Raw genomic sequence first — 27,850 nt, 5'->3', positions numbered from 1 at the left:
CATTTGTTTATTAATCAAGATTATGATGCAGACTACACAGCCATCTCCTATCAATGTTTGTAATAATCATAACTACCTGCAAAAAGTGTGGTTGACAAATTTTATTTAGATGGGATCTTTATCTAATATGTTCTCAGGTAGACGTATAATAAGCTGTATGTACAATTATTTATAACTTGGCATAGTAGGATTCATGTACGACAAATGAGGGTTTTATGTCCGACAGACAACAGCAACCTGAAATATAAATAGGAAAAAATATGTAATATTTATTACGCCAAATAAAACATGGAAGTCGATTCAGACTATTTGAAAATATTTCACTCAGTACAATTACCAAGTCGACATTGTACTTACAACTAGTATGAGATGTTTAAAGCTGGGAAGAAAAACGTGCAGCTATTTAATGAAAGGTCTTTTCTATACAGCCATGTGTGATAGGCTTCTATCGTGTCACGTGCTACAGACAAGTGACCCATAGTGACCTTAATTTGCAAAGAGCGGGCGCTATTCGTATTTTATTTCCCTAGGGCACTATACATGTAGGAAGGGAATTCTACCGATGATTTGCTTTTACTATAGAAGGAATATGTGCCTGAAAATGTGATATAATAAAACACATTGCCTGGCCATATTCGGGCACTAGTAGATGCCATGTTGCCCTTCATGCTGTAATATGTAGCAACTATTTATATGAAATATCTATGGGAAATAGTTGCTACATAAGATGTACTACCATTGGGGAAATAATCTACAAGTACCCTTATAGCCAGGCAATAAGTGAATGACAAATTAGTCTGACAGTGTATCATTCCACAATTCTTTCTTATCCTTGTACGTAAAGTGTTCTATATAACAAATCATTAATGTTAGGGCATCAACGTGGCCATTCTGCTAACCCTTTGCCAACACTTTCTACACTCTGCCATTCTAAAAAGATTTAAATTGTCTGATTCTGTTTGTTTTCAACCAATAAGGACAATGAATTTGTGGATAAAAACAGTTTATTACCTGAATCGGCCATAGTCTTGGCCAACTCTTGCTTCAAGATTTCTAAAATATGTCGGACTCCTTTCTCACCCTTGAAAAGCAAGACACAGCATTCATATATTACTGGTAAATTTGGAATTTAAAAGTGACTGTGCATGACTTATCAAATAATTCGTCACGGGGGATACATAGGTAATAGTTGTGATGTGATATCAGTTTACGTTTACACAACATAGGCTGGTGTGGAATTCACTTCTTAATAGGAAGTGTTGATAGGAATGACCACAGAGGAAGTCTGTGAGGGCGTCCTATATCGTATATAATGAGGGCGCTATTGAATAGAATATAAACTTATCACTGTAGAAGTCTACAAACATCAACCAAGCTTTACTGAATACCAAGAAGATGACAAAATATCGATAACTCAAATGAGCTAAATACCTTATGACATTGATAACTAGACATAAAACATCACATCTTGATTTGTAAACTATTCTAAAACCTCTATTATATCTTAAACACTCAAAGACATTTCACTTACAGAATGTGCAAGTCCATAAACTGCTGGCCTTCCTATGAACACAGCCTTGGCACCCAAAGCAAGGGCTTTGAATACGTCATTTCCGGTACGTATACCTCCATCACAGTACACTTCTATTTTATCGCCAACTGCACGTGCTATTTCTGGTAGTGCTTCTATCTGCATAAAGAAGTTTACCAAATAAGATATGAATATATCAGGAGTGTGAGATATATAACTTGAATTGTTTGATGACGACTTTACTGAAACAATGGCTAACGATTATAACATGTCAACGACAATTAATATAGGAATTTCTTCAAAACATACATACATGCAAGTGTGCAAATATACTCACATATTGATGTATCATCAGACTTCTTTCTGAAAAGTGTAAAAATCAAGATGTATTCATGCTCAGTATATAGATAACTATTTTAAATTTGGTCAGATCCTAAAACATTCAGCAATCTATACTACTCACTGTAGCTGGTGAACCGTCGACAGATCGCCCTCCATGATTTGATACCAGAACAGCATTGGCGCTATGTTGAACAGCCAACATGGCGTCTTCTGATGTCAGTATACCCTTCAGAATAATTGGAAGACTGGTCAGTGAACGTAACCAATCAATGTACTCCCATGTTGCACCAGCATCTCTTACAGTTTTTCCAAATACCTTGTCATATGACAGTGCATTACTGTATATGTCCTGCAAAATAGAATTTGTACATGTTAGGCACACTATACATATGCCCAAGTTCATTGATGCTACATGCATGAAAGAGGTGTACATATATATACAAAGTTTGCTCATGATGCACAGGTTTCAGACTCAGGAAACTTAGTTTACTTCTGACAACATCTTAACTCATGTTATTAAAATGTGTGAATATGAGAAAGGGGTAATAATTTATGGGAGAAATTGGGTTACATTTTGGAAAACATGATTTTACACTTCCTTTCACCCTCCCCCAATAATTACTGAATGCTCCCTTATCCTATGCAAATTTGTTAGTTGGACAATATTTGCATTGTTAATTGGTGCAAGTATGTTTTGCAAAAAAAAGAAGATTTGTTGTATAGGATGGTTTTAAAACTCAACTTTCGAAATTAAATGTCTAGCACTTGTGAACATCATATTAAAGCGTGAGTACCTGACATTGGGGCAGCACTCCTACTAGAATTGCCATTTCTTAACTTTTGCCTTTCTTACCTAAAATTAACAAAGAATATACTAATATTTCACTATATTTGACTTGCAGTTTCATGTATAAGACAAAATACAATCTTGACAATATAGGAAATCTTGATACCATTACCTTAGAATATTTTTGGAGACTTCCAGTACCAAAATTGGGTGCCAAAATCTTCTCTGTATCAGCCAGACTAAGTCGTCTTGTTCTCATCCTGTTCCCACCGGATGGGTTGTCAATGGTTACAACTATTCCCTTGTAGTGGTTACTTTCTATTCTCTTAACCATATCTCGAGTAACCTCGCGATTTCGAAATAGGTATAAATTGGCCCATTTCAACCCATCTGGTGTTTCTTCTGCCACTTTTTCCAGTGGAGTATTTGATTGTAGACTCAAGATCATACATGTATTCATGGCTTTGGAAGCTGAAAATTAATATCATGATAACTTAGTGTCCCGATATGAGCGTTTGCACATTGGGGTGGGTATCCTATAGGCAGGAGGAGGTAGTACAAACGCATATCTTGTGATTTCATTATATTACATGTTGCATGAGCATTTATGTGGTGGAAAATGTATATTAATGTTAGTAATAAGATTTTTATCCAGTGTCTTGATTGCCAATACACACAACATAAGTGTGATAAGCTGAGGCATATAACAGTTGAATTTGCACCGGGATAATAACTTAAGCTTGTGTTTGTTTGTTTGTTTGTTTGTTTGTTTGTTTGTTGTTTATTTGTGTCTGTTTGTTTGTGCATGTATGTATGTATGTATGTATGTATGTATGCATGCATGTATGCATGCATGTATGTATGTATGTATGTATGTATGTATGTGTGTATGTATGTATGTATGTATGTATGTATGTATGTATGTATGTGCGTATGTGTTACTCTTACCCTTAGCTGTTGCTACTTCCCCTTCTGGATGTGAAAGTCGATGAAATGCACTTGGCGAGATGCCGACTGGGAAGTCTATTTTATCCCCAAGCAATGACGTTGATAAATCTCTTGAAGATACATCTCGTAACATTCGCGGTCTTATTCTGAGCCTAATGTACAATTAGTTAGAAAATGCCACATGGGTTACATAGATGATTATACGAAAGTAAAGCATGAATGATAATATCACACCACAGCCAAGAGAAGGCACACTGAATGCCTGCCCTATGGATAAAAATGCCTGCTGATCACAGAAACTAAACAACAAGCAATACACGATATATGAATGGCATGCGATGGCACCAAATGTTATGTCTTATGTTATGTTATTTTATGTTATGTTATGTTATGTTGTTATGTCCTATGTGGACTTAACAAAAAACAGACAGACAGACAGACAGACAGACAGACAGACAGACAGACAGACAGACAGACAGACAGACAGACAGACAGACAGACAGACAGACAGACAGACAGACAGACAGACAGACAGACAGACAGACAAGGAATACCTAGAATATGCCTCCATGTTTTGTGTTAATGTTATTTCTTCATCATTGCTTCCAGTAGTAATATACGCCCAGGCAGCGGGGTGTAAATGATCTTGAAAAACACGCTCATAGTCATGAACACACAGCATTTTATCTGCCATTGTTCAAGCGTCGATGCCTATAATGTATACAAATACAAAATTACTATTTAACTGTCTGTACGCATCAACTAAACACTTTTATGTAGTTGTGTGTGACTGTAGTGCTTGGATAGCTACAAGCATTCCAACCGTGACATCACGATCACATAGTGATGTGAATTCATAATGACATACAAATGTATCTAAATTCACATTGTCTCACTAGACTGCTTACACTAATAGAGATACACATACAAAGTAAATTGTTTACTATTAATGCACTTTGAATAATCAAGACATTGCGACTTATATCTCTCCGTCAAATGTTTTGAAGGAACCTGACTGAAACACATATATGTTAGAACGATCGCCCTCGATTGGCTGCCATCGGCAACTAAATACCAAATGGTGTGGGCGGGAGGTGGGGGTATGGCGGCGTTATAGCAAATGTATGTAGCAAATTGACTTTCCTCTACTATACTTGTAAGGCTCACCACAAACACATCCTTTCCATTGGGAATAATTTGCTTTTGAAGATGTTGTTGTTCATGTATTTGAGAAAGATATTTAAATCCATTTCATTGTTTACATAAGCTTATGTTGTGAAAGTTCAAGTCAAACCACCCTCGTATGTGGACCTCAAAACTGGGATCCTCTAACAGGTGACCTTCTATAGGTATGTAATATCTGCCCTTCCCAAATGTGTCCTCTCCATAGTTTATGAATTCTCCGTTTTAGCTGTGTTTGAAATGATGGCACCTCTAAACAAATGAGTAATAATGTCATGACCTTTAGCACATGTACTATGCCTCATTACTCTGTAAGACATTTATAACTGCACAAATCTTCGGTAGACTGTAAGATAGGTCGTGTCGTAATCACCTAAAAGTATTAATGTGATAAGGTGACATGTAAGGTCATGTCTACATGCACTAAAATAAATACCAGAGCGTAACGGAATGTGACCCCATTTGAAATACTGTCTGCAATGCTCCTGATCGGGGATCATGCACAGGTCATACCCTTTGTCCAACATGACGCCGTTGGTTCATTCTTACTATCCCGTGCAAGGGGGTGCGATGCAAACAAATGTGGTCATTTCATCTCTGCTAGAGATGGAAGCATATATGTTACACATATGTGACAAGTCACTGGTCGCACATGCGTGTTGGTGATTAGAGATAGTTAGTATGCAACCATGCTAACATTTTGTATAAGATATTACCTGCCTATATGCAGTAACAGTCTGCGAGGACAGGTGTGAAACAAGGTAATGCAGATGTAACACGACGCTATGATATACTTTGATAAGAACAGGGAATGGTGTTACCTGAAGTCTGAATTAAATGGCGTCGACCCAGGTCATAGGAAGTACAATGATTGAGGCGGTAGTGTGCTATTTCTACACAGGTCAAAAGCCAAGCAGGCGTCTCAAACGTTTCTGACTCAAATGCCAGCATGCAGGGAAAGTGAAATACAAAGACTTCGCCATGACAAAAATGCAAGGAAGAAATAAAGCCAAACAGGTTGGAAAATAAACGACATGTGTTTGGGTATCAAGTGTAAAGTCCATATCACAGTACGGAAGTGTCGATCCCCCAAGTTTACTCGGAAAGAACTCGAACATAAAAGGAAAGGGTTGCCAAGAACAAAAAAAAAATATTGGATGCGACATAGATACTTATTAATGAATTGTTCTTGATACGTTGACTGTTACCTTCTCTCTATATGTGCAATGGTGTCGCAAAAGAGTGAGACCACGGACACTTCATACTTGACAATGACCACAGAGCACAATTGACATTAGATTGTATAAGTGCATGTGACGCGGATCGGACGTGATGACACGCATAAAATAACGAATAACAAATTGACAATAGTATAGTCCACTTAAGACCTTCCTTTCACGCAAAAAATAATCATCAAAAAACTGCCTCAAATTACAATGTAAAGAAATTTAACCGATGTGTGAAAATCTCGTGAAAGATATGGATTTATGCAAATAACTTCGAAAGTGTTTTTTCATTGCTTTTAGGGTCATGGATGATATATCGCATGACATTCACAATATGTATGACATTCACAATATGCGTGACAATCACAATATGCGTGACATTCACAATATGTATGACATTCACAATATGTATGACATTCACAATGTGTGACATTCACAATATGCGTGACATTCACAATATGTATGACATTCACAATATGCATGACATTCACAATATGCGTGACATTCACAATATGTATGACATTCACAATATGCATGACATTCACAATATGCGTGACATTCACCATTCATGTTCAAATGTTGACATTTATGTTAGCACTCTTTTTATTTTGCATATAACTTCACTGCAAAAATATCAAATACATTACTGAAAAGAAACACGCTTCTCGGACAAAACGATAATAAATTAAAATTACATGTACACGTTTTGAACTTTTGGTTATCTGTTTTCCTCACTACATATAGGAATGCACACATCAGCTGAAAATTCATCTGAGATGGTTTTCCTATGTGTTACATTAAGCTTTTATCCCAAACACAAACTTGAAAATTCTTACATGAATTTTTCGACTGCATACCATGTGTTCTGAATAGCGGGTCAAACTGTGGCAACGGCTGAAATATGCCGTCAAAAACTACAGGCAACAAATTTCAAGTTTGTGTTTGTGTTTCTAACATATGCTCAATGTATTACATATGAATGTACACTAACCATGATGCTTCAATAGAGAACTTGCAATCCAAACTGAGCATGCTCAGATGCAAAGGACTATGGGATTATCTATGGTTATCATAATACCCAATCAGGAGTTACCAATAAAATAAACCTCCCACAATAGTCAGGGCGACTGTGAATTGATCATTTGTGGTTAACACAATGTAACATTATTGTTTACAATTCTATTTGATTAGTATTTATTATCACATTTCCCATGATGCAACATTCAACATGGCGGGTTTACAAGTTCCCTATTGACAAGGCATACATTGTGTAGAGCCAAGTAAGTATGTTGCACATTATCACTTTGAATTCCATAAGACAGACAATCATTCAAAATACATTACCACTTCCATAAAGACATTCAAAACACTTAGAGCCCATGTGGCTGTAATAGGGAAACATATTTCAATGTTTCTGTTTGATCATATCATATATGACCGGTCTTGTGATCAAACTCTGTCAACATCCAACGCATTTTACAATTGTGATGACTAAGAATGATGGTCTGTACCCCATTCATCTCTTTTTACATCAAGACCATTCAACAGCACTTAGAAAAGGCTTATCACAGTCCAATGTCCAAAAGCAACTCTGTAGGATCATTGTGGTATTGATATGGCTTTTATATATATTAAAACAATAAACCTAAAGACATCTTTGCTCAAAATATACTTCAGCTTACAAAATATTTAATAAAAAATGTACTAAAATATGTCTGCAAATCGCATCCAAACTGTCTTTGCAAATTGCTTTGTCTTACATTGGCAAAGTGGAATAACCTTTGTTGTATGTGCCTGAAGGTCAGCACAACAGCCACACTTCATTTAATAAATTTGGAAAAGAATCTAACCCTATTCCCAATCAAGAACTATCCCTAACTTTCTAACTTAATAGCAAATGTTTGCCAGCCACCCTAGCTAAACAAACTAAAACTTACAATGTGATGCCTGGCAGCACAAGTCACACTACATTTAATAGATTTGCAAAAGAATCTAACATCTATTCCCAATCAGGAACTATTCCTAACTTCCTAACTTGATACCAAATGTTTGCCAGCCAGGTAGCCACCCTAGCTATATTGAAAACAAACTAAACTGACAACATACTAATGAATTACACTTTTCATCAATAGAGGGCACACTTCATTGAAAAACTTACATTCCCCAGTTATCTGTTATAAGAAGAGTTACTTGCTAAATACATAATTGTTTCCTTTCTCTCAGCAAAATTTTAACATTTAATCTGAATGTTTTTATTTGATTATTCATAGACTACTTACTCTTTAAAAAATGATTTTAAGCACTCAGAATTTTTCAAAAAATATGGCAGAGTGATTAATTTATGAAGAAGCTAGTGATAACCATAAAGACAACATGAAAATATGTGATAGTATTTGCCATAAATTGTGTTGTGAGTTATTTCAATAGATATCTTGTATGAAATGCAAAACATGCTAGTGCTATACAAATTTAAAGCAACTTTCTAAAAATGAATTTTGTGATTCCAACACTACAATTATTAGCCTGGTACAAACATACAGCCAAATATTCTGTAAACCTAGATATATTTGCTACTAGAAAATTTTGCGATTTTATAGTCTTCATCTAGTTCTCAAAGACTAATTTTCACTAATTACCAGACTGGTACATTGTATCCAAGTACAAGAAGGCATGTTAGTCACTACTTATTTTTGTTTTTTTGTGTTCTAGCAAAATAAGCAAAAGTAAGTCTTTAGTGAAATTTTCCAGGTTTACAGTAATTTCCTCAACTCTACAGGAAGCATACAATTCATATTTCTGTACCAAGCAATTATGAGATTGACTATATAAATGTTTGGCTTTTTTTGTAATAGCTAAATCACAAAAAAATGTATTAAGTAAATTAACTATAATTCAATGTAAATAAAGATAATAAATTAGTAATGAACTTATTTTTCATGAAAATAAGCACACAACACAACTAAATGATTGCAGCTGTTTGTCAGAAAATATTCTCAGTAGATAACTATGTAACCTCAAATCAATTAAATCATTAAAAGTTTCCAACACCTAGTGAAATGTAATTATCATAATCTCACAAATCAAATTTACAAAGACGTTAATTATTTATGAAATGCAAGAATAGTACAAATTTGTATTATTAAGTACACAATCATTTGGACATGTGCAGTAAATTGGAGATTTGTGATACAAAGCAGGTTTCTTGTATGAGGGCAAATATATCTTTTCATGCTTAATATGTCATATGTCAAATATCAAAGCGACCTAATAAATGAAAACTTAAAAATTTCTGAATAATCAGATATTATTTCCCAGTATTTGCCTTTGTTTAGCCATGGAAAATATTCGTGACTCACTGTTAGAATCTTAGAGTGGCCATATGGATGGCAAATTTGAATTTATTTTGAATATTTTATTCATACAACAACTTTACTATGTCTTTGTACTGTACTTGAAAAAAAAATGTTAAACAGCATATTGGGTAATGGCGTAATTATACCCTGGGCTTAAAAATTAACAGTAGTCCTGTGTCCTGAGACTTCCAATTCTTGTCATGGGCTACCATCATTTTCAGCTAGCAGCCTTCTCAGGCTACCACTGATTATGCAATGATTTAAGGATGGAAGATTTACGGACATAAAAGTATTTTTAGTAACACACATATTTCCAAAAGAGGAACTCTGTTTTCAGTTCAGGAATATGGAACTACTGGTCACCATCCTTGGGCTACCACTTTCAGGAATTGGTAGCCCACTAGTAGGATAACACTGTAGTGACATAGAACAACCAGGGAATGAATACAACAGCTTCTGTTTGAATGTCTACAATTTGGCTTGTGCTTGGTATAATATATTGTCCATGCATCTACATATTGTCGGCCTTATATAGTCAGTACTTAATTAACTAAAACTGAATTCACAGAATTTATTTAGATACTTACATTCTATCAGCTGCAAAATTCAAATATACATATTTAATAGCCAGACTTCTGCTAGGACTCGATATTCAATTACATGATAACAGTTGCCACAGTTCAAACTCTTTATGTCATAACATGCACCATAAAGCTAATACACCAGGGTTGATGTAAAGCTACAGGAAAAGACTTTGCAGCGTGAAAATACTGAACTTGTAATAATACATACAGCTACAATAATAGAACATACAAGCAGCTCCAGGAAAACTAGTTTATAATATTCTACATGTACATATTGCTTACCAACACAACATAATTTGAACATGTATACACACACATGCATGCACATACGTGTGGACACACACACTTACGTACGTACATACATCTCTATCGTATAATATATCTTCATGCGAATACTCAATATGTGAACTGCACTTATGAATACAGCATTGAACATTAAATCAGCCACAACTGTTGGTCATTGCCATAATACAAAGGAAAACATTGCAGTTATGTGTGTAGTGAGTTATTTAAAGGCCCATATCTGAATTCCATGCTTTCACATTAATTCTGTCACATCAATGACAAAATAACGATTGGAATCATTTGTTGAGGACCAATCTTTTCTATAGCTCTGCTAGCTAACTGTTTATTTGATCTACATTTTAATCCTTATCCGACATGAGCCTTAATATCATAGATATGCTACATACTGACTTACTACCGGTACTCTAGCTAGGGTATAGACGAACACAAGTCAATATGACATCATTGTAGATCAGTTCTGATAGTTTCAAATTGCCTATGTTGGGATGAATACAGTGACATATTGATAAGATTACCTTCTACAAATGTTTTCCCTGTACTGATTTACTAATTCTACCAAACTGTTCATTTGATTCATGTGGTATTGCTTGGTCATGTTACAACCATGATGTCATAATCATTTCAAAAAACAGTTAGTACCTATCACGACTCCATCGATAATCATTTTGAATGTGTTTTTACATTACTGACCCAATGAATATATTCAAGGACATGAAACTATTTGCACAAGCCTCAAGCACTACACACAAACATGTCACCAGCATTTAATTTTACCTACTGGACATAGCAACAAATACACTTTAAAATCCCTCGCTACAATTACATAATTATGCGACTAAGCAGTACTAACAATACACATGCTTTCAATTCACGAATTATCATCATCATCATCATCATCATCATCATCAATGTCTCTGAACAAGAGATCCTCATCAATATCTTCTGAAAAGTATGGTCTTTCATCTCCAGAGCTGGGTACTTCAATATTGTCATCTCTAGCACTTGGTTGTAGTAAGTCTTGCAGTTTGACAGCGCCCTCTGGTGTGTAATCTACTGCAAGTTTCTCTTTGTAGTCTTGAATATCTTTAATAGCTTCACCAACAGCTGGACTGACAGATATCAACATCTGACAGATTTCATAGTTACCCTTTTCTGCAGCCTGGATAGTGATAAATAATAATATTGTGATAATTATCACACTTTATTTGGACTTGATAACCTTGGAACTATTTGCGACACTTTTCATGCAGGTTAAGTTATTATTACAGGTAGCAGTCACACATGAGGCTAACAACATACATTACAATGTCTGTCTGTCTGTCTGTCTGTCTGTCTGTCTGTCTGTCTGTATGTATGTATGTATGTATGTATGTATGTATGTATGTATGTATGTATGTACATGTATATGTCTGTGTGTTTGTGTGTGTATGTAGGTAGGTACATGCATACATGTATGCATGGGGAGATAATTTTAAAATAGCATGGTATGGAGGCATGGGAGATAATTTCAAAATAGCATGGTATGGAGGCATGGGAGAGATAATTTCAAAATAGCATGGTATGGAGGCATGGGGGAGATAATTTCAAAGAAGCATGGTATTGAGGCATGGGAAGATAACTTCAAAGTAGTAATAGTAGTAGTATGGTATGGAGGCATGGGGGAGATAATTTCAAAGTAGCATGGTATGGAGGCATGGGGAGATAATTTCAAAATAGCATGGTATGGAGGCGGGCGGGGGAAGAAAAATATTGTACAAGATATGCAAATCTACTCATGTTTTACCACTTTCTGTTAGAGGATCAATAACAATAGCAAAACATTCAGGGCAAAGTAATTGTGAATAATCGCCAACCAGCATTTTTCTTTCCTATTAATTTCATGTATTTTGGTAACAGTTGAAATGATAATACATATCACATAAATACTTAGTTTTCAATATTTACCCTGGTATCACATATGAAAGTTATACATGGGCATTAGTACTTAGTTTTCAATAATTACCCCAGTAATACATATGAGAGTCATACCTGAACATTGAGTTTTCAATAATTAAACCCAGTAATACATACGGTAGTCAAACATGGACATTAATACTTAGTTTTCAATAATTACCTTGGTAATACATAATTATGAGTGTCATACATACACATTCTTTTCTTGTGTGCTACATAAATGGTCAGAAACTGAAATGCTAAATTTTTTCTTTGTGATCATCCTACTATGGCAACTTATTCTTACTTTTTCTTACGTTGTACATCATCAAACCAAATATGGCCAACAGTAATATCAAGCTTGGAAATACCCAAACTATTCCATCAACTCACTTTTCAGTTTTGATGCCATTTTCACCTTCACCTTTATTTTCACTAAAATATTATTTTCAAGATATCAAAGGAACAGATGTGAACATTTTTCCATCATGTGAAGAATTAAAGTGGCCATATAATATGGATGAGCACTGGGTATTTATTTTGGGAATTAAAACAACTTCACTATGTTTTTCTACTTGAAAAAACAATGTGAAATAACATATACCAAGTCCTTGTTTGTAACTCAATAAATTGCAGATGCAAAAAGTGTACAAAGTTTATTATTGTACATACAATTACAAACATTTTACACAAATTTTTTGCAATTTATTCAATTACAAACAATATGTTATTTCACATTGATTTTTCAAGTAGAAAAACATAGTAAAAGTTGTTTTACCAATCAAAAATCCCAAAAAAATACCCAATTCTCCTCTATATGACCACTTTCAACTTTACTTACTAATACAAGTTTAATCATCATTGTAAGATCTATTCTAGCATAGTTATAAGGCAAACTAATGGAATATTTGAAAGTCTGAATTTTGCATATACATAAAATTTGCCACTGAGTGATACCAGGGATCACAGAGAAAAACTACTGAGTTACAACCGCTGTGTCAGCGATATATATATATATAGTAATTTTGTACCCGTTTAATGGCACATATCAATATTAATATACAACAAGCTGTATATGTAAATATTTATTTTTTCGATAAAAATAGTGTCTTGACCAACAGCACAGCGAAAAGTTCAGTTACTTTACATGCATGAATATACGAGTTTTCCAACTCTTTCTGATGTGTTAGCTGTATTGCCATAATTCCAATGGTAGTTTTATTCCATTGACATTGCACAGTATGTGAGAAAGCTTATCCACACCACAGGGGCGTGTAATATTTCATAGATTGTTGTTTTCCAGATCTACAGACTAAATATAAAAATCTTTTGATTAATATATATTCCTACATGTAAGGGGAAGAGACAAGGGGGACATCGATTCACGACCCTGTATAAACTCCTCTGTACGTCTAGCTATTTTGAATAATCAGCTTGTTGCCGATTAGCTGTTCGAAACTACGCCTATATAAAGAAAGCCCTTCAAATCCCCCGGAAGCATCACTACTTTATGGGCCACCAAAAATGAAATCAATTTCAGTATACACAGATTCACAGTTTGACACGGTAAAAATGCAGTTGTATTGGAAATCGTACAAGTGTACTCACCAGGAACCTGTCGTGAACTTTTCGCGATCCATGGTTCCGGGTTTAGTGATAGGGACGTGCTTCTGAATTTGAAATGTAGCGGTCATCTGATGTCATTAGTCAACGCCTCTTTCTTGGCCAATCAGTAATGAACATTAGACGGCTACATCGTTTGACTTGCCTTTGACATACAGAGGAGTTTATACAGCGCTCACTCATTGTAAAAGGTCAATTTTTCTTGTTACAAAAGCATTTTTTGCCCCCAGTGATAGTGTATAACTTTACTTGGCACATATTCTTCATGCAGGTATGTTTTTGTTGCAAATTTGCATGTTTTGTTCAAATTTGAAAGGTTAACGAAACAAGATGACCACCCTTTAATATTTCTTCGTAGTATAGAGATTGATACATTTGTAGCAGCAAGATTCGAACGATATTTTCCTAAGAAAACGACATTCTAAGCAATAAGAAAACAACAATCAATGAAATATTACATGCCCCTGTGATCCACACCATGGGGTTTCAGTTTTAATATTTTGGTATCTGTTAAGACTTGTATAAATTCCAATCTCTAGTTAGCATAATTTTTGTTGAGAACCTACACAAAGTAACTAGGGAACTCGGTCAGATTTTACCTGGCACCCTGAACAAAAAACCTAGAATTGTAATGAAAACTGTATGACTGACTTGAATAATAAGAATGGTCTCAGTATCAACCACTACATAGCATTATACAACAATGGTTGGAAAGCTGTGACCTATGATCACTATTGTATATCTTTTTCACACAAATAATCATTATACCTAGTGTATACATTTGCATGTGTACATATGCATGTATATTTATCTCCACCAAAAAACAACGAAATGGAATAGCCTTTATTTGATATCAGCACAAAATGTGAAACAGTATAAATCACGTTCCTACATGCTTGAACTTTGTTTGTTTTTAGTTGGTTTCAAACACATTAATGAGCAATGCTTTGAAAAGCTCTGACCTGTGACCACTATATCCTAAACATTACACAGGGGAATTCAATTCCAGCTATTTGCATTTTCCACTGTGCATACATCCGAATTACTGTATTTTAGACAAGTTTGCATTAAAATATTCTAATTTTACTTTTTCAGTTTTGCTAATCATAAATAACTTGAGTTACTGTTTAAAATGTTCAGTTTACATGTTGATTACTAGCCTGAAGACAATTTGCTCTGTTTTCATATGCAGTAAATAAAATTTTTGAATTGAAGAGATTTCGTGCATACAATGCTGTAATCACTATTTCAGATGACTAAGGAATTCTATCAGATTTGCCTAGTATTAATTGTCCACAACAAAAATGTCAACACTTCTGTTAACTTGACAAACACATAAAATATATTTATCACAATATGTTTTGTTGCTAGGTGTATTTGGCCTTATCCACAAATATGCAATGTTAAGTCATGGGTGACTTTTTTTTTCTCTTGTACATTCACACTACTTCTTTCAATTCGAATTTAGTTTCCTTTTAAATATTTCCTAGGTATGAAACCATATTTTGAAATTCCATGATACTGCTGGAAGGAAACTTAATTTTACACGGCTCCTGACATATACTGCCTTACTCTTGGTGTTGAACATGTTTTGGCAATATAACCAGATGGAAATTGCAACAAAATTCACATCCCTTGTTTTAAGTCCCTCACCATATACTAAAAATCAACCTCACTACAAGTTTTTGTATAGCCTCACTATAACTTAAGCTTTTGCAGCTGTGGATTGGGATGCTATCCATACTCTTAACTATATACTGAGTCCTCACCACAAGTGTTCATATTGTGCAGTAATACATATTATTACATATGTACCAAAGATTACTTGCACTGGTGCGCACGCATACTAGTGCTTTTTTCACTGAAAACAGTATTGCATACCTGCATGCAAATGAGGATGCGATTGTTTGCTATACACAAAATCATGTGATTGCGCTGTATGATTTTTCATGGAAATTAACCATTCAGATAACATATGTAATAATAACAGAACCCCATGCCATGTCAGTCCAGTGTTGGGTACTCAACGGTGTTTGCAGTCATGCTTGCAGTGTTTTCTGTTGCTCTTTCACTCACTATGCTCATGAAATTACAGGTGCTGAGAACACTGTAAGCACTCATGCAAATATCCTGAGTACGCCACACTTGCACTCACGTGTCATGGGGTTCTGTCATATCATTTTCCAGCACAGCATGGATTTCCAGTTTTTAACTTGATACATTGTTTCCTACTAAAATTGACCATTTATCACTTCTGCCTCCAGAATACACACTTCTTAACAAACCATACGCTGCAACAATTAGTTTGACATGTTTTGGAACAACCTGCAATTTTTTAGATGATAATATTTCATTTCAGAAATCTTTAATCAAAGTATCATATATGATATTTCAAAGATGATAGTTTTACAAATGAGACATGAAATTATGCAACTCATGCAGAGGTAGAGTTAAAATCATCTCCTCTGAGAGAGCACATCCTATTTACATATCTACATACACTAAAAGTAATGCCTTGAAATTTGAATTTTTGATAAATATTTTAAAAGTAAAGCCTTGAAATTTGAATTTTTGATAAATATTTCAAAAGTAATGCCTTGGAATTTGAATTTGTAATAAATATTTTAATAAAAGTAATGCCTTGAAATTTGAATTTGTGATAAATATATTTTATATCATTTGTGCATTTTTAAGGGTTTCCCTTCAATACTATTTCACATCAACATTTTGAATTTCAGAAGACCAGCTATTTGTAAATTGAGTTTCACAAATAAATCAACATGTGACATGGCTGTAATACCATTTTCACAAAACCTGTACAACTCACTGCAATTTATACATAAAATTCATCACAAATTGCTGGCAAGGTTATCCATCTGTTGTGATTACAATTGTAATGTCAAATTAACAAAAGAACTTGTGACAGGTTTTAGTTTGAAAACAGGGCCTTGCTATGTTGTATAATGTTTGAACTCTAATGTAAAGATTTGCATTTAATTAGCATATGACATGACAACATTGTAAGGTGAAATTGTAAGTTCTGTGACTAATGATGGGGAGGGGGGGGTGTACACATACCCTAGTAATAATGGTGAAGCTTTATATCTCATAGAGACAAATAACAGAAACCATACACTGAATTTGTTCACTGGAAACAAAATAAAGGAAAGTCACCAACTTCAGCAAATCTAAGCCTCACCTTATGTAGTGGGCTCTTGCCATCATCATCGGTAAGTGTTGGATCAGCTTGGTTGCTTAGCAACAACTTGACAATATCTGAATATTGGCAGTAAGCAGCTCTGTGTAGTGGAGTCACTCCTGACTTCGTCTGAGCATTGGGATCAGCTCCTTTGTTGACAAGTAACCTACAGGTTGCTAAATGACCATTCCTACTTGCGTAATGCTGGAAACAAACAAAAAACAGTCCAGAAAATCATGTTAAATAACCAAAAAGGCAGGAGAGAACAAGTAATGAAGGGTAGTACAATTCAAGAAACAGTAACAAAACAAACACAAAAATCTATGAAGGAAAAATAATGTATTTGTACAATAGCAATGTCTACTGTCACAGTACTATTCAAACTAACCACAGTTTTGTTATTAATAATATTAAATATTAAGTAGGTAATTATATCTACCTGAGTCCTCCCATCAATTTTACGATAATTTCTTCCCCAAATCATTGTTGGGAGGAAAAGTAATTTTAATAGAATTCCTTACCCCATTCTGATATCAAATTAACATTAATGAATGTTTCAACATGTACACTGTATTGCATTACAGTTTTTTAATTTACTCCTGTCTCATTATAGCAAAGCCTTAGGTATATGTATTGCATATCTAGATTAAATCATTCTCGTTTTGGACAACTTTTTTTAATAGTATAACCCTGCAAGTAATCTTTAGTACGAGCAAGTTGTAGTAGTACTTAACAAAACATTTAATAACAAAAACAAAAACATTAAAAGTGGCAGCAAATACTTTAAGGGTCTTAACTTAAACTGAACTATTTCTACTTGAGTGGCATCATGTCAATATTGATTGATAGATCAACGTCAATACAATAGTTCTAGTTTGTTTCTGTAAAGCTTCTTGGAGTGATCTCACTATCATCAGTAATACACTAAAACTGAATAGCCATTTAAGTCGTCAGGTTTGTCTATTCAATTCACAGGTAATAACAGAAGTAGTTGTGAATAATAGACAGAGTAATTAAAACCATCATTGGCTGCTATCCAATTTTTTCTCAGCATTACTGTTACAATGATAGTCAATTGTCATTTAAACTCCATTTAAATATTTCACAGGTTTAACAGATTTTTCACATTGTAACAGTATTTAGTAATACCATAGACCCTCCACCAGTCTAGGGTAATACTTCAAGCTTTATTTCTACACCTACAGAAGCTTATTGTTACATGTATAAGGATTACACATTTTTGGGTCATACCATTTGCTGCATAATATAATAAACTTAACCATCGCTTGCATTTGAGTGACCTCACAATTGGTGTTATGATCCAATGACGTAATTTATTACACATACGACAAATTTCAAAAAACCATACAGCTTCTCTGTTTGATAAAACCATGCAGAAACCGATACGAAACTACACATGCTACACTTTAAGACTGCAAGCTTGAATGAATAGTTCCTTGCTACATTTTGTCTACGTGAAATGAATTAACGTGCCACTATACAGATATCAAATATACACAACAAAGGACATCTTCATTGTTTGTTTGTTACTAAGAAAAACATTGGCACTCAAATGTCTGCATGGAGTTGCAATACATTAAAATGGTTTATTTCATTTAGACTAAATGTAGCAAAAAATGCCACCTTGCTATTGAAGTGTGGTATATGCATTTTTTTTATTTATTTTTTTTTTTGGGGGGGAGGGGGGGTTTCTGCGTCGTTGTATCAAATAGAGAAGGTGAACAATATTGTGAAATTCACTATATAAAATGTCAACAAAATCCCTACTGAGCTGTTTAACAATGAAAGAAGACAATGTCATGGAAGGTAAATACATCGAATATACTTGAATAGGTGAATCAAGGTTTGATGTAAGCACTTTCACTTGAGTATAATAAAGCTTATAAACCCACTTTAAAGTGAAATGTTACTTTCAGTTGTTTCATTTTAATTGTTACCAATGTTCAACATACTAATGCTATTACAGGATAAAGCACTTTACAATGGCATGTCAACTATTGTTACCTGTTGGGGTTCAACCAAACAAAGCAGACAATTGAAGATTAAAAATATGTTCTAAACAGAAACACTACATTACAAGAAATGCCCCCCCCCCCCCCCCCCCCCCCCATTTATCACTTATCTGTATAAAGAAGGATAAATACAGTATCAAGTCTGCACCAATTATATGGACACACAAAACCAAAATACAAACATTCAGCTTATTCAATATGGATCCAAAGTCCCTATTGGGGGCCCCCAGGGAGGGGGGGGGGGGGGTTACAACAACTTCCACTGTCTATGTTGCTGTATGTAGCTGGATCTGTTACCATGCTAGTACCTGTCTACAAACAAGTACTAGCATAGTAACAGATCAGCTATGTTAACAGATGGTTTCCAGGAAACAGATTGAGGACAACTTACTAGTCCAGTATAGCCAGATGAATCCCTTGCATTAGGATCACCACCATCTTCTAAATATTTCTTTACTTTATCTTCCTCTCCATTCATTGCAGCTGACCACACTCCTCTCTCGAACTCCATCTCATCCAAAGTCTGAGTCACGGACGAGTATCCAAAGGGACCATGACTGCAATCATGTCCACCATGGTCATGTTTGTGAGATTTGTCAGACTCCATGGATCTCTGTTATTGTTAAGACTCAAACAACGTGTTAGTTGTCTGAGGTTGAGATAATCATAGGGAAACTGTGTAGGAAATAAGCTACAATCAAGTTATAACGTTGGGCTTCAGTTGAGTCCAAGTTGATATGTTAGATTACTAGTAATACATTAGTACTAATTGGTCACGTTAAGACTCGACTGAACTATAACACGAGAAAGGTCAGTATTAAACAAATCTCCTCGGAAATTCCAAGCCGTGTCCGCTGTAACGATGCAGACACACAATACAATAACAATGTTGGTATTCACAATTGAAAAGACAATCTGCACCAACGCTCAATAAACCTTTTCATAAACAGTGAACTCGCACACACACTCACTGGCTTATGGGCGTTACGCACCGTCGAACAGTAAACAACGATCGACCTGTTTGTAGAAAAATGTATACTAAGTGACGATAAAAAAATCAGACTAGACGACGATACATTACATCAACGCATTAATCATTGAACATCATAGTGCGTGCCAAGAAAACATAAACACGTGACTCATAGTATACTAGCTGTGACAGTAATATGTTGATCACAACTGCAGACGAAAACACAACATCGACAAGACGTGTTATGCCGCTGATATCCACCTATAACGTGCAAATGGTAGCTGTCTACATCCTAGATCTCAGCCAAATGAGGAAATCAAACCTTCGCCAATCATTTCACACCATCATCTTCACCACCACCGAAAATATATGTTACGATAACCGATTCGAGATATCGGCGACATGCCAAGACGCCATTTTGAGTTTATATCAAAGTGCGCATGCCCAATACTTTTAACCAATCAAAATGTCGATGTTCGATCCGGCGGTTCAATGACCACTAGATATAATTATTTTGATTGAATAAGCATAAAGCTGCTATAACAATAACGTCGACATATAAACGAGGTTCAACGTCATTGTCAAAATCTGACATGTAAAGTACAAATAGTTATTGGGGGGAGGGGGAATCCGCTGAATCTGAGGAAATTGCCAAGCAACATTTCAACATATTGTATATGATTTTAGTTCCGTGACTGCAGCGTTACTTAGATGATAACAGAATTTACTCCGTTGTCACTGTTAGCAAAAGTAATATTATGTGCCATTAAATTTAATGATAATTTTGCTACTAAAAGCATGTTTATAAACTATACGTCAGTATTAGATAGTTCAAACAAAATAAAACTGGGACCGCAGACTGGGACTCCCAGTTTCGTCAAAATCCAATCTGGGACCGAGCTCCCCGTTTCAATTTGGGACATGTCCGAGAACAAGTCTTATTAATCACCATAAACTGTACAAATAGTACCAGTACATATATTTACAGTGCATTTAGGACAGGCAATATCAAGTTCCTATGTTATATTGAGGACAAACATATACTACTGAAATGAAAAGTAACAATTTCCCCTTAGCAAAATATTCACAGCATCAATACACACACGATCAACGATGCATGATGCCTAAGGTTTCAGGTCATTTCCTTTACAATGTGGAAACACTTTGAAATCTTATAAATTAATTTCTTTTTAAAAGTGAGAGCTAATGAAATGCAGTTTTCAGCTGTGAAAAGTTGTCGATGCCAGAAGGTGTATTTTAATGCGATTTACGGAGTGTTTCTCAGTAATACTAGATTAGCTTTAGGTACAGTAGAAACGAGGTTGGCATGGCGTTTCACTGATCAGGGCCATGATACTTTTGACACTCACCAAGACAACTTGAAACCCAAAGTTAACAATTACAGAAGTGCCATACACAGTTTGTATCTACATGTACAGGCTGTAGAAGCGGAAATGTACATGTAATCATGTTAGGAAAGTATTGAAGTAATTACAATCATCAAGTCCATTGGTAACTATTTCCTCAATAGCCTGTTTCCACTGCCCTGTTAACAGTAATGCTTATCATTTTTTTCCAATGTGATTATGCAAAGGATCCTGCTTTTTGTGTGATGTTTTTGTTATTGTTAGTCTGGAATTCAAACGTGTCTTTTATGATTGAATGAAAAAAAATTAAATGAATTTGAGGTCATTATTTTAATAAGTAAATCAATCAAATCATATGACACAAGCGATTTGTTCCACAGTCATTTCAGATGAATGTCCCAATTAGATCAAATCAATTAATAAATAAGATTTAAAAAAACTAACAGCTGGAAAACGTTAAGGTCAATGCTGTATTATGTAACTCTTACACGCTAAGCATTGTAATATGCAGATTCGTTGAATATAAAATTATATTTGGAAAGATTTGCATAAATGTTACATAATGTAACATAATGTTAACATGATGTAACACCAGGGGACCGAATTTATTTTTTGTTTTTCATTACTAGTTGGTTATTTATACAGAAAGAAAAACACATTAAATTTGTGTGGAATTGTTCAGTTTATAATTCTACTTGGTACAGTCTAGATCCCTTCGAAATGACAATTAAAGTCAGAAAAAAACATACGAATTGTTTGTTTTATCAAATGTGCCAGATTTCAGCGATAAATGATACTTTTCATGCGGATGTACCCATGTGGTGTCACTATCTAACATCACTGATGGCAATTTTAATTTTCTGATCCGGCCATAGAAAAGTGTCGTTTTTTCATTATTTTGTTGAATTGGAGAAATATAGCTCAGGGTGGGCATGTCGTGAGAAACAATAATAACTAAAAGGGTCGCCATATATGGTAATCACCATATGGTTACCATATTGAAAACCTTATGGTCACATGTCCTCGAACGTCGACCATACCAGTCGACAAACAAATTCATTGATGACGGTATTGCCTGTAGATGTAAGCAATTAGCAGTGTAACCGTATACCGTCATCGAGTTGCATACATTACTTCTGTTTGCAGCATGTGTGTGTACTTCTTCTTCTTACATTTTAGGTAAGAATGGTATTTACTCTTTTAACTGATATATTGTCTGTTAGATATAACAAAACGTCGTCAAAACACCGTTGTTCAGTTATACTCACCCCTACGAGCATTGTAGGTAACAGAGTGGCATTATTCGGTTTCATTAATGTACCCCCAGTAAGATATACCACTATATCGTCCAAATATTCTCGTCAACTTTCAAGCGTTTAACTTCAGTCTGTATGCGGAATATGTACTCTTTCTTCGTGCAAACATTTATTAGTTAACAAATTATGTGTTTTAGGGTTGAAAGTTTCAAAACAGTATTCCTCTCAGTATTTTGCCGTTTGCATGTTATCAACACTTTTTAATGTTACACATAGAAATATCAAAGGGTTGCCGAATGACTTCGTATCATACACATTCTACAACTTCAGACGTCAGACCGTGGACAAATGGAAGCTCTTACAGACAAGGAAAGTAAACTAACAACTGAATTGGATTAATAACATTTGGCAGAGCATGTTGGAAGTACACAGACTTGTTTTACATTCCATCATTTGATAAGAACAGATTCACGGCCACATCACATAATAGTTCATAATAATACTAATAATAATAATAGCACTTGTAAAGCGCCATATATCCTAAAAGTTCATAGGCGCTGAAACACTACAAAAGCGATAAAAACTACTCGTGGAAAATATACTAAAAGAGTCTCAAAGTTCACTGACAATTCAATCTAGAGTCCCATGTATTAAAAGTTCATGTTCATGTTCATGTTCACAAACAAGTATCCAGTACCCCTGGCATTTCAAGTACATGTAAAGATGCCATAAGGTTTTTTTTTATCAAACCATGGTGTGTAATACAAGCCTCTGCTGTTCCAACATGCTGTGTTATTAATCCAATTCATTTGTTTACTTTCCCTGTTTGTAACAGGTTCAGTTCCTCCTGGGTCTTGTGTCTGCAGTTGTAGGTTCCCCAAGAACCTTGAATTTAGATAGATATGAAACAGACTTCCCACAAACCACTCCACCACTCATTATAAATGTAAAACATTGCCACACGCCTGTCGACAAGCAGGCACTGTATGTACACACACACACACACACGTCACGACGGGGAACCATGCAAGCAAATTCAAATTCTTGCTATCAGTATCATCAATGCATGTGTCAAAATCTGAGACTGCAATGTGAAGACATTCATAAAAGCTTGTTTGTTCCAAGGAAATCAAGATCGAGGTCAATATGTTTTTGATCATAAACCTACCATGTGACAACGTTATTATGATGTGCAACCAAGCTGTCTACATTTGTATTTCGTGATAATCTCTCAAAATGTTCGTCATCATCACAAAGGTTTATCTCTCTCTTCATTCTGTTCACAAACTGGGGAGTGTCTTATTTTGCAGAACGACCTTCCGTTTCGGTGTCTGGCAAAGAGAAAAGACACCTGACGTTCTTGTTTCTATAATCATCGAAGCCATGAGCGAGACATGGTAAATCCGTTGGCCGAGCTCGAGTTGTTAAACCACTTGCCTCTTATCAAAGCCGTCGGGGTTCGAACCCATTCAGGATTTGATTAAATTTACCACGCTGTAAGTAAGAAGGGTGTCGTTCAGTTTGACTCTACCAAACAACGCAGGTTTTCCCCGAGTACTCCGGTTTCCTCCTGCATTAACACTGAACCCATGATGGATGGCCCTCACTGGACTTCTTGGGAGACAAGTGTTTATATACTTAAAGAACTATTCAGTATAAATACAGATTATAGGTGAAATAGATAATTACAGCTAAAATGATGTAGGCTTGGTGTTTCACCCATACAACATGACATTTAATTAGACACCCTCAGCCAACTTCTAATGCAAAAGAAAAAATACATAGGTGCCGTGCACAGTGGGGATGTAGAATCGAAGTAGTTAAGATTCAATGTTGATTATCAGGTAGAAAATAAACAACTGCAGCCCTTACACAATCATCAAGTCCATGTATAATGTTTTCATTAGAAGCTTGTATTTACTGCTCTGTGAAAGAATAGCAATGTTTTATCAGTGTGCTATGTGATTGGGCAAAAGATCCTGCTGTGTTTGTTGTGTTTCTGTCTAAAGTCGAAAAATGTCTCAAAAACGTAATGTCCCATGAATGAAACACCAAGTCTACATCATTTTAGCTGTAAATCTAACGCTAAAGTGAAAGAAATATATAGTATATTAATAATATATCTCCACTGAGATCAACAGACATACGAGCGAAAATAGTCTGAAAAAAATATGTGCAGGGTAAATTCACGGTCTATAATGTATTCAATAAAAAAAACCATATTGAACAAAATATGTCGCTAGAAAAGATAAGTAATACTGGAGGTCGACGAATACGTTTAAAAACAGCACTTGAAGACTGATTTATCATACCTTGGAGTAATTATACTGACAGTATACAATTTAATTACTCCAAGAGTCCAAGATACTACAATGTACCTACCAATGTCAACACATGTACAGTACGGGTCACTCTCTATACTACATACCGATGTCAACACAGTACGGGTCTCTATACTATACCTACCAATGTCAGCAAAGTACATTTCTCAATACTATCCATACTAACGTGAAATAATGATAAGTGGGTGTAACCTCTATTATTGATGTACTATTCTAAATGTATACATTTCGGTCGCGTTGTTGTAAATACGGGTAATATTACTAAGAAACCTGTTATCTCACTGGTACCTTTATTTACAGTTTTGTCTATATCCTTTGAAAAAAAATTGGACAAATTTTTTTTTGGGGAAAAGTTTTATTTATTTTGTTCCTCTCTGATTTTACAAGCGTACGTTGTCCAGGTAAAGTGTGTGTGTGTGTGTGTGTGTGTGTGTGTGTGTGTGTGTGTGTGTGTGTGTGTGTGTGTGTGTGTGTGTGTGCAATGTTGAGGTAAGGTTCACTCAACCCACGCGTCCTTTTATGATAATCCGGTCAGTGTAGAATTCGAACACGACGTCGACCGACGCATATACGTACGGTAACTGCATTACTCGACTCTTTTGCTGGTCCTTAAATTTAATCTAAAGTATTATGATGGCACAAGCTGAGTTTGTAGGTTTTTCAGTCAAGTGAACATATTTACAACCTTGCCTATTCTAATATAATGTTAATATTAATACATGCTTTCTATCACAATACAATTGTCTTCTGGTATTTTTAGAATAGTTGTTTGCATAGCAACGGTTTTCGGCTTTTACATTTCAAAATACAACATTACTTCACCGGATAGTTTAATAAGCTATCTTAATACCAGGTTTGAGTTCAACCAATTCCAAATGAATTAAGTGTAAATTTCATAAGTACAACACTGCGAGTGCATACTAAATTTGCAGAAGAACGCCCCAAAAAGATTAAGCTCAACTTGTGCCCCATTTATGTTATAATTGTACATATTCGGTGTACTACCAGAGAGCAAAGCACCATCCATGACGTGTAGGTCAGTCCAACCTTCGACATATAAATTTGTATATATAAGATACACAGTGGTTGAGAAAAATGAGAAATCTAGGTATATCCGTCAATTGTTGAACACCTACAGCTGTTTTATGACTACATTTGGATTATATTGTGAGATCATCCCATTTAGACAGCTACAACTGAAAAGACATTTGTTCGAAACATGGATGCGTCTGACTCCAATAAAAGTAAAATGATACAACTAGTGTACGTTTCATAGTGCTTCCATGTTGAAACAGACATCATGAAATATGTCTACATTTGTATACAACAAATGTAACTCAATTGGAATGACCCTATAGGACAATTGTAACTCAATTGGAATGACCCTATAGGACAATTGTAACTCAATTGGAATGACCCTATAGGACAATTGTGAGTGTTTAATCACCAAATCCTGATCACCTCTATATTCATGAAAATGAAAATGGTGTGATATTACAATACTACCTGTGTTATTTTACTCTCTTCATGTTTCATAATGAGGATATTAGTTTCATCCGGGTACTTTGTTAATTTATTCTGGTATATTCTATTTTTGTAAATTTAAATAGTATTCCAATTCTATGGTACCTTCAACCAGGTGTAATATTACATTAATGATAACATTTCAAATAGAAAAGTCAAAAAATAAACTTGTTAATATTTAGATAAATACTAAGGTGTCGAAAAATACATTCTATCTATTTGTACTCGGTAAAATTAGGCCACTATATCATGAAGACATAGACACTTTTTTTTCAACATTACTATAATATTATTTTATTGATATGTTCTTTTTTTCTTTTCCTATTCAAAGTCTTCACAATGGAGTACGGAGATCGAAAAACAAGAATAAACAGAACTCGAAAGAATCCAACAAATCTCCCAACGTTGGATCAAATATAAATAACAATACAGAGGAGAAGTAGAATCTACAAAATTCAGACTCACGCCAACCAACGGATGGTATAATAGCAATGGTAAATAGATTTCTTTCAATTATTTACTATTTTTCACTTAACATCAAGAAAAAAAATTAAGGTCAACATTTTTTTTAATGGGATAGAAGGATATATGACAACATGTGACGCCATTTTAGAATCCAATATGGCCGGCGAATATCGAGGGAAAATAAAGATTGTAGCATTCCTTGTGACAACAACTCCATGTACCCTATGATTTTTTTTATTATTTCAAACGGCCAAGTTCAAACCTTCACTTGCCAATCTTGTTGGTGAGATTTTAAGAGTATTGTTTTATGTACAGGAACAACACTAGACAGAAGTGTAGAAACTGGGGTGCCCTTAACCATAAGCACATATACAAAACACTGAAATTATCCCAGCAATCATTTGACTACAAAGGAAGGGACACAAAAACTGAGTTTGCATCTTGTACATGTTTTTTGTAGTTTTGACAGAAGGGCGCCCTCAATGTCCTCTCCCAGACCAGTAAGTAATGCCAGGCGAACAATTTGTGTTTATTAATTAAATTTCAAACAAATAAATAATTTTAATAAACAGAGATAGTTTATACTAATCTAAGAAATGCTAAATTTTCTCTTGGAATGTATTTTCACCATATCCACTGGTATGGTTTTTCAGCTAAAATAAAATCCATTGAAAATATTGCTTACCGTCACTCACTGTGTTTAAGGACGCGCCCCTATCGTTGACTCTTGTTTATTCCATTACAGGACTCGAACGGACCCTGTTGAAATTGGTATAAACAAGAAGAGATTTTAGGTTTACCTTTGATCAACAAAAGCCGGCGCTTTGACTTGAGGCAGTAGACGGTTATTCAACGAAATCTGTACTGGATTGAAAAGCAC

General features: G+C 35.0%; 2 protein-coding genes and 1 long non-coding RNA gene across 4 annotated transcripts; 1 reads left to right on the top strand and 2 right to left on the bottom strand.

The window, feature by feature from the left end:
• Positions 1–9: 9 nt before the first annotated feature.
• Positions 10–5,638, bottom strand: LOC144442405 (2-Hydroxyacid oxidase 1-like). Of its 2 annotated transcripts, none has more exons than XM_078131749.1 (8): positions 5,612–5,638; positions 4,163–4,319; positions 3,609–3,760; positions 2,833–3,131; positions 1,995–2,222; positions 1,532–1,690; positions 1,012–1,081; positions 10–237 (listed from the first exon to the last, which is right to left on the bottom strand). In XM_078131749.1, exons 2-8 carry the CDS (start codon positions 4,300–4,302, stop codon positions 170–172), a joined length of 1,116 nt encoding a protein of 371 aa, XP_077987875.1. In that variant the 5' UTR covers positions 4,303–4,319; positions 5,612–5,638; the 3' UTR covers positions 10–169. The 2 variants fall into 2 exon arrangements, with proteins under 2 accessions (XP_077987875.1, XP_077987874.1); XM_078131748.1 differs by having other exon boundaries at positions 5,507–5,634.
• Positions 5,639–9,222: 3,584 nt separating this feature from the next.
• On the bottom strand, positions 9,223–20,422 carry LOC144442424 (uncharacterized). The gene is made up of 3 exons (XM_078131770.1): positions 19,438–20,422; positions 17,014–17,217; positions 9,223–11,418 (listed from the first exon to the last, which is right to left on the bottom strand). The coding sequence occupies exons 1-3, from the start codon at positions 19,651–19,653 to the stop codon at positions 11,128–11,130; spliced, it is 711 nt and encodes a 236-aa protein (XP_077987896.1). The 5' UTR covers positions 19,654–20,422; the 3' UTR covers positions 9,223–11,127.
• A 2,024-nt stretch (positions 20,423–22,446) lies between these two features.
• LOC144442227 (uncharacterized) lies at positions 22,447–27,850 on the top strand. Its single transcript, XR_013481619.1, has 3 exons — positions 22,447–22,562; positions 26,837–26,999; positions 27,716–27,850. It is a non-coding gene; the product is annotated as an uncharacterized LOC144442227 (long non-coding RNA).

Source organism: Glandiceps talaboti, chromosome 11 (genome assembly GCF_964340395.1).
Source record: "Glandiceps talaboti chromosome 11, keGlaTala1.1, whole genome shotgun sequence".
Lineage (NCBI taxonomy): Eukaryota > Metazoa > Hemichordata > Enteropneusta > Spengelidae > Glandiceps > Glandiceps talaboti.
The sequence above is the reverse complement of the archived record's forward strand: the minus strand, read 5'-3'. Positions and strand labels throughout refer to the sequence as shown.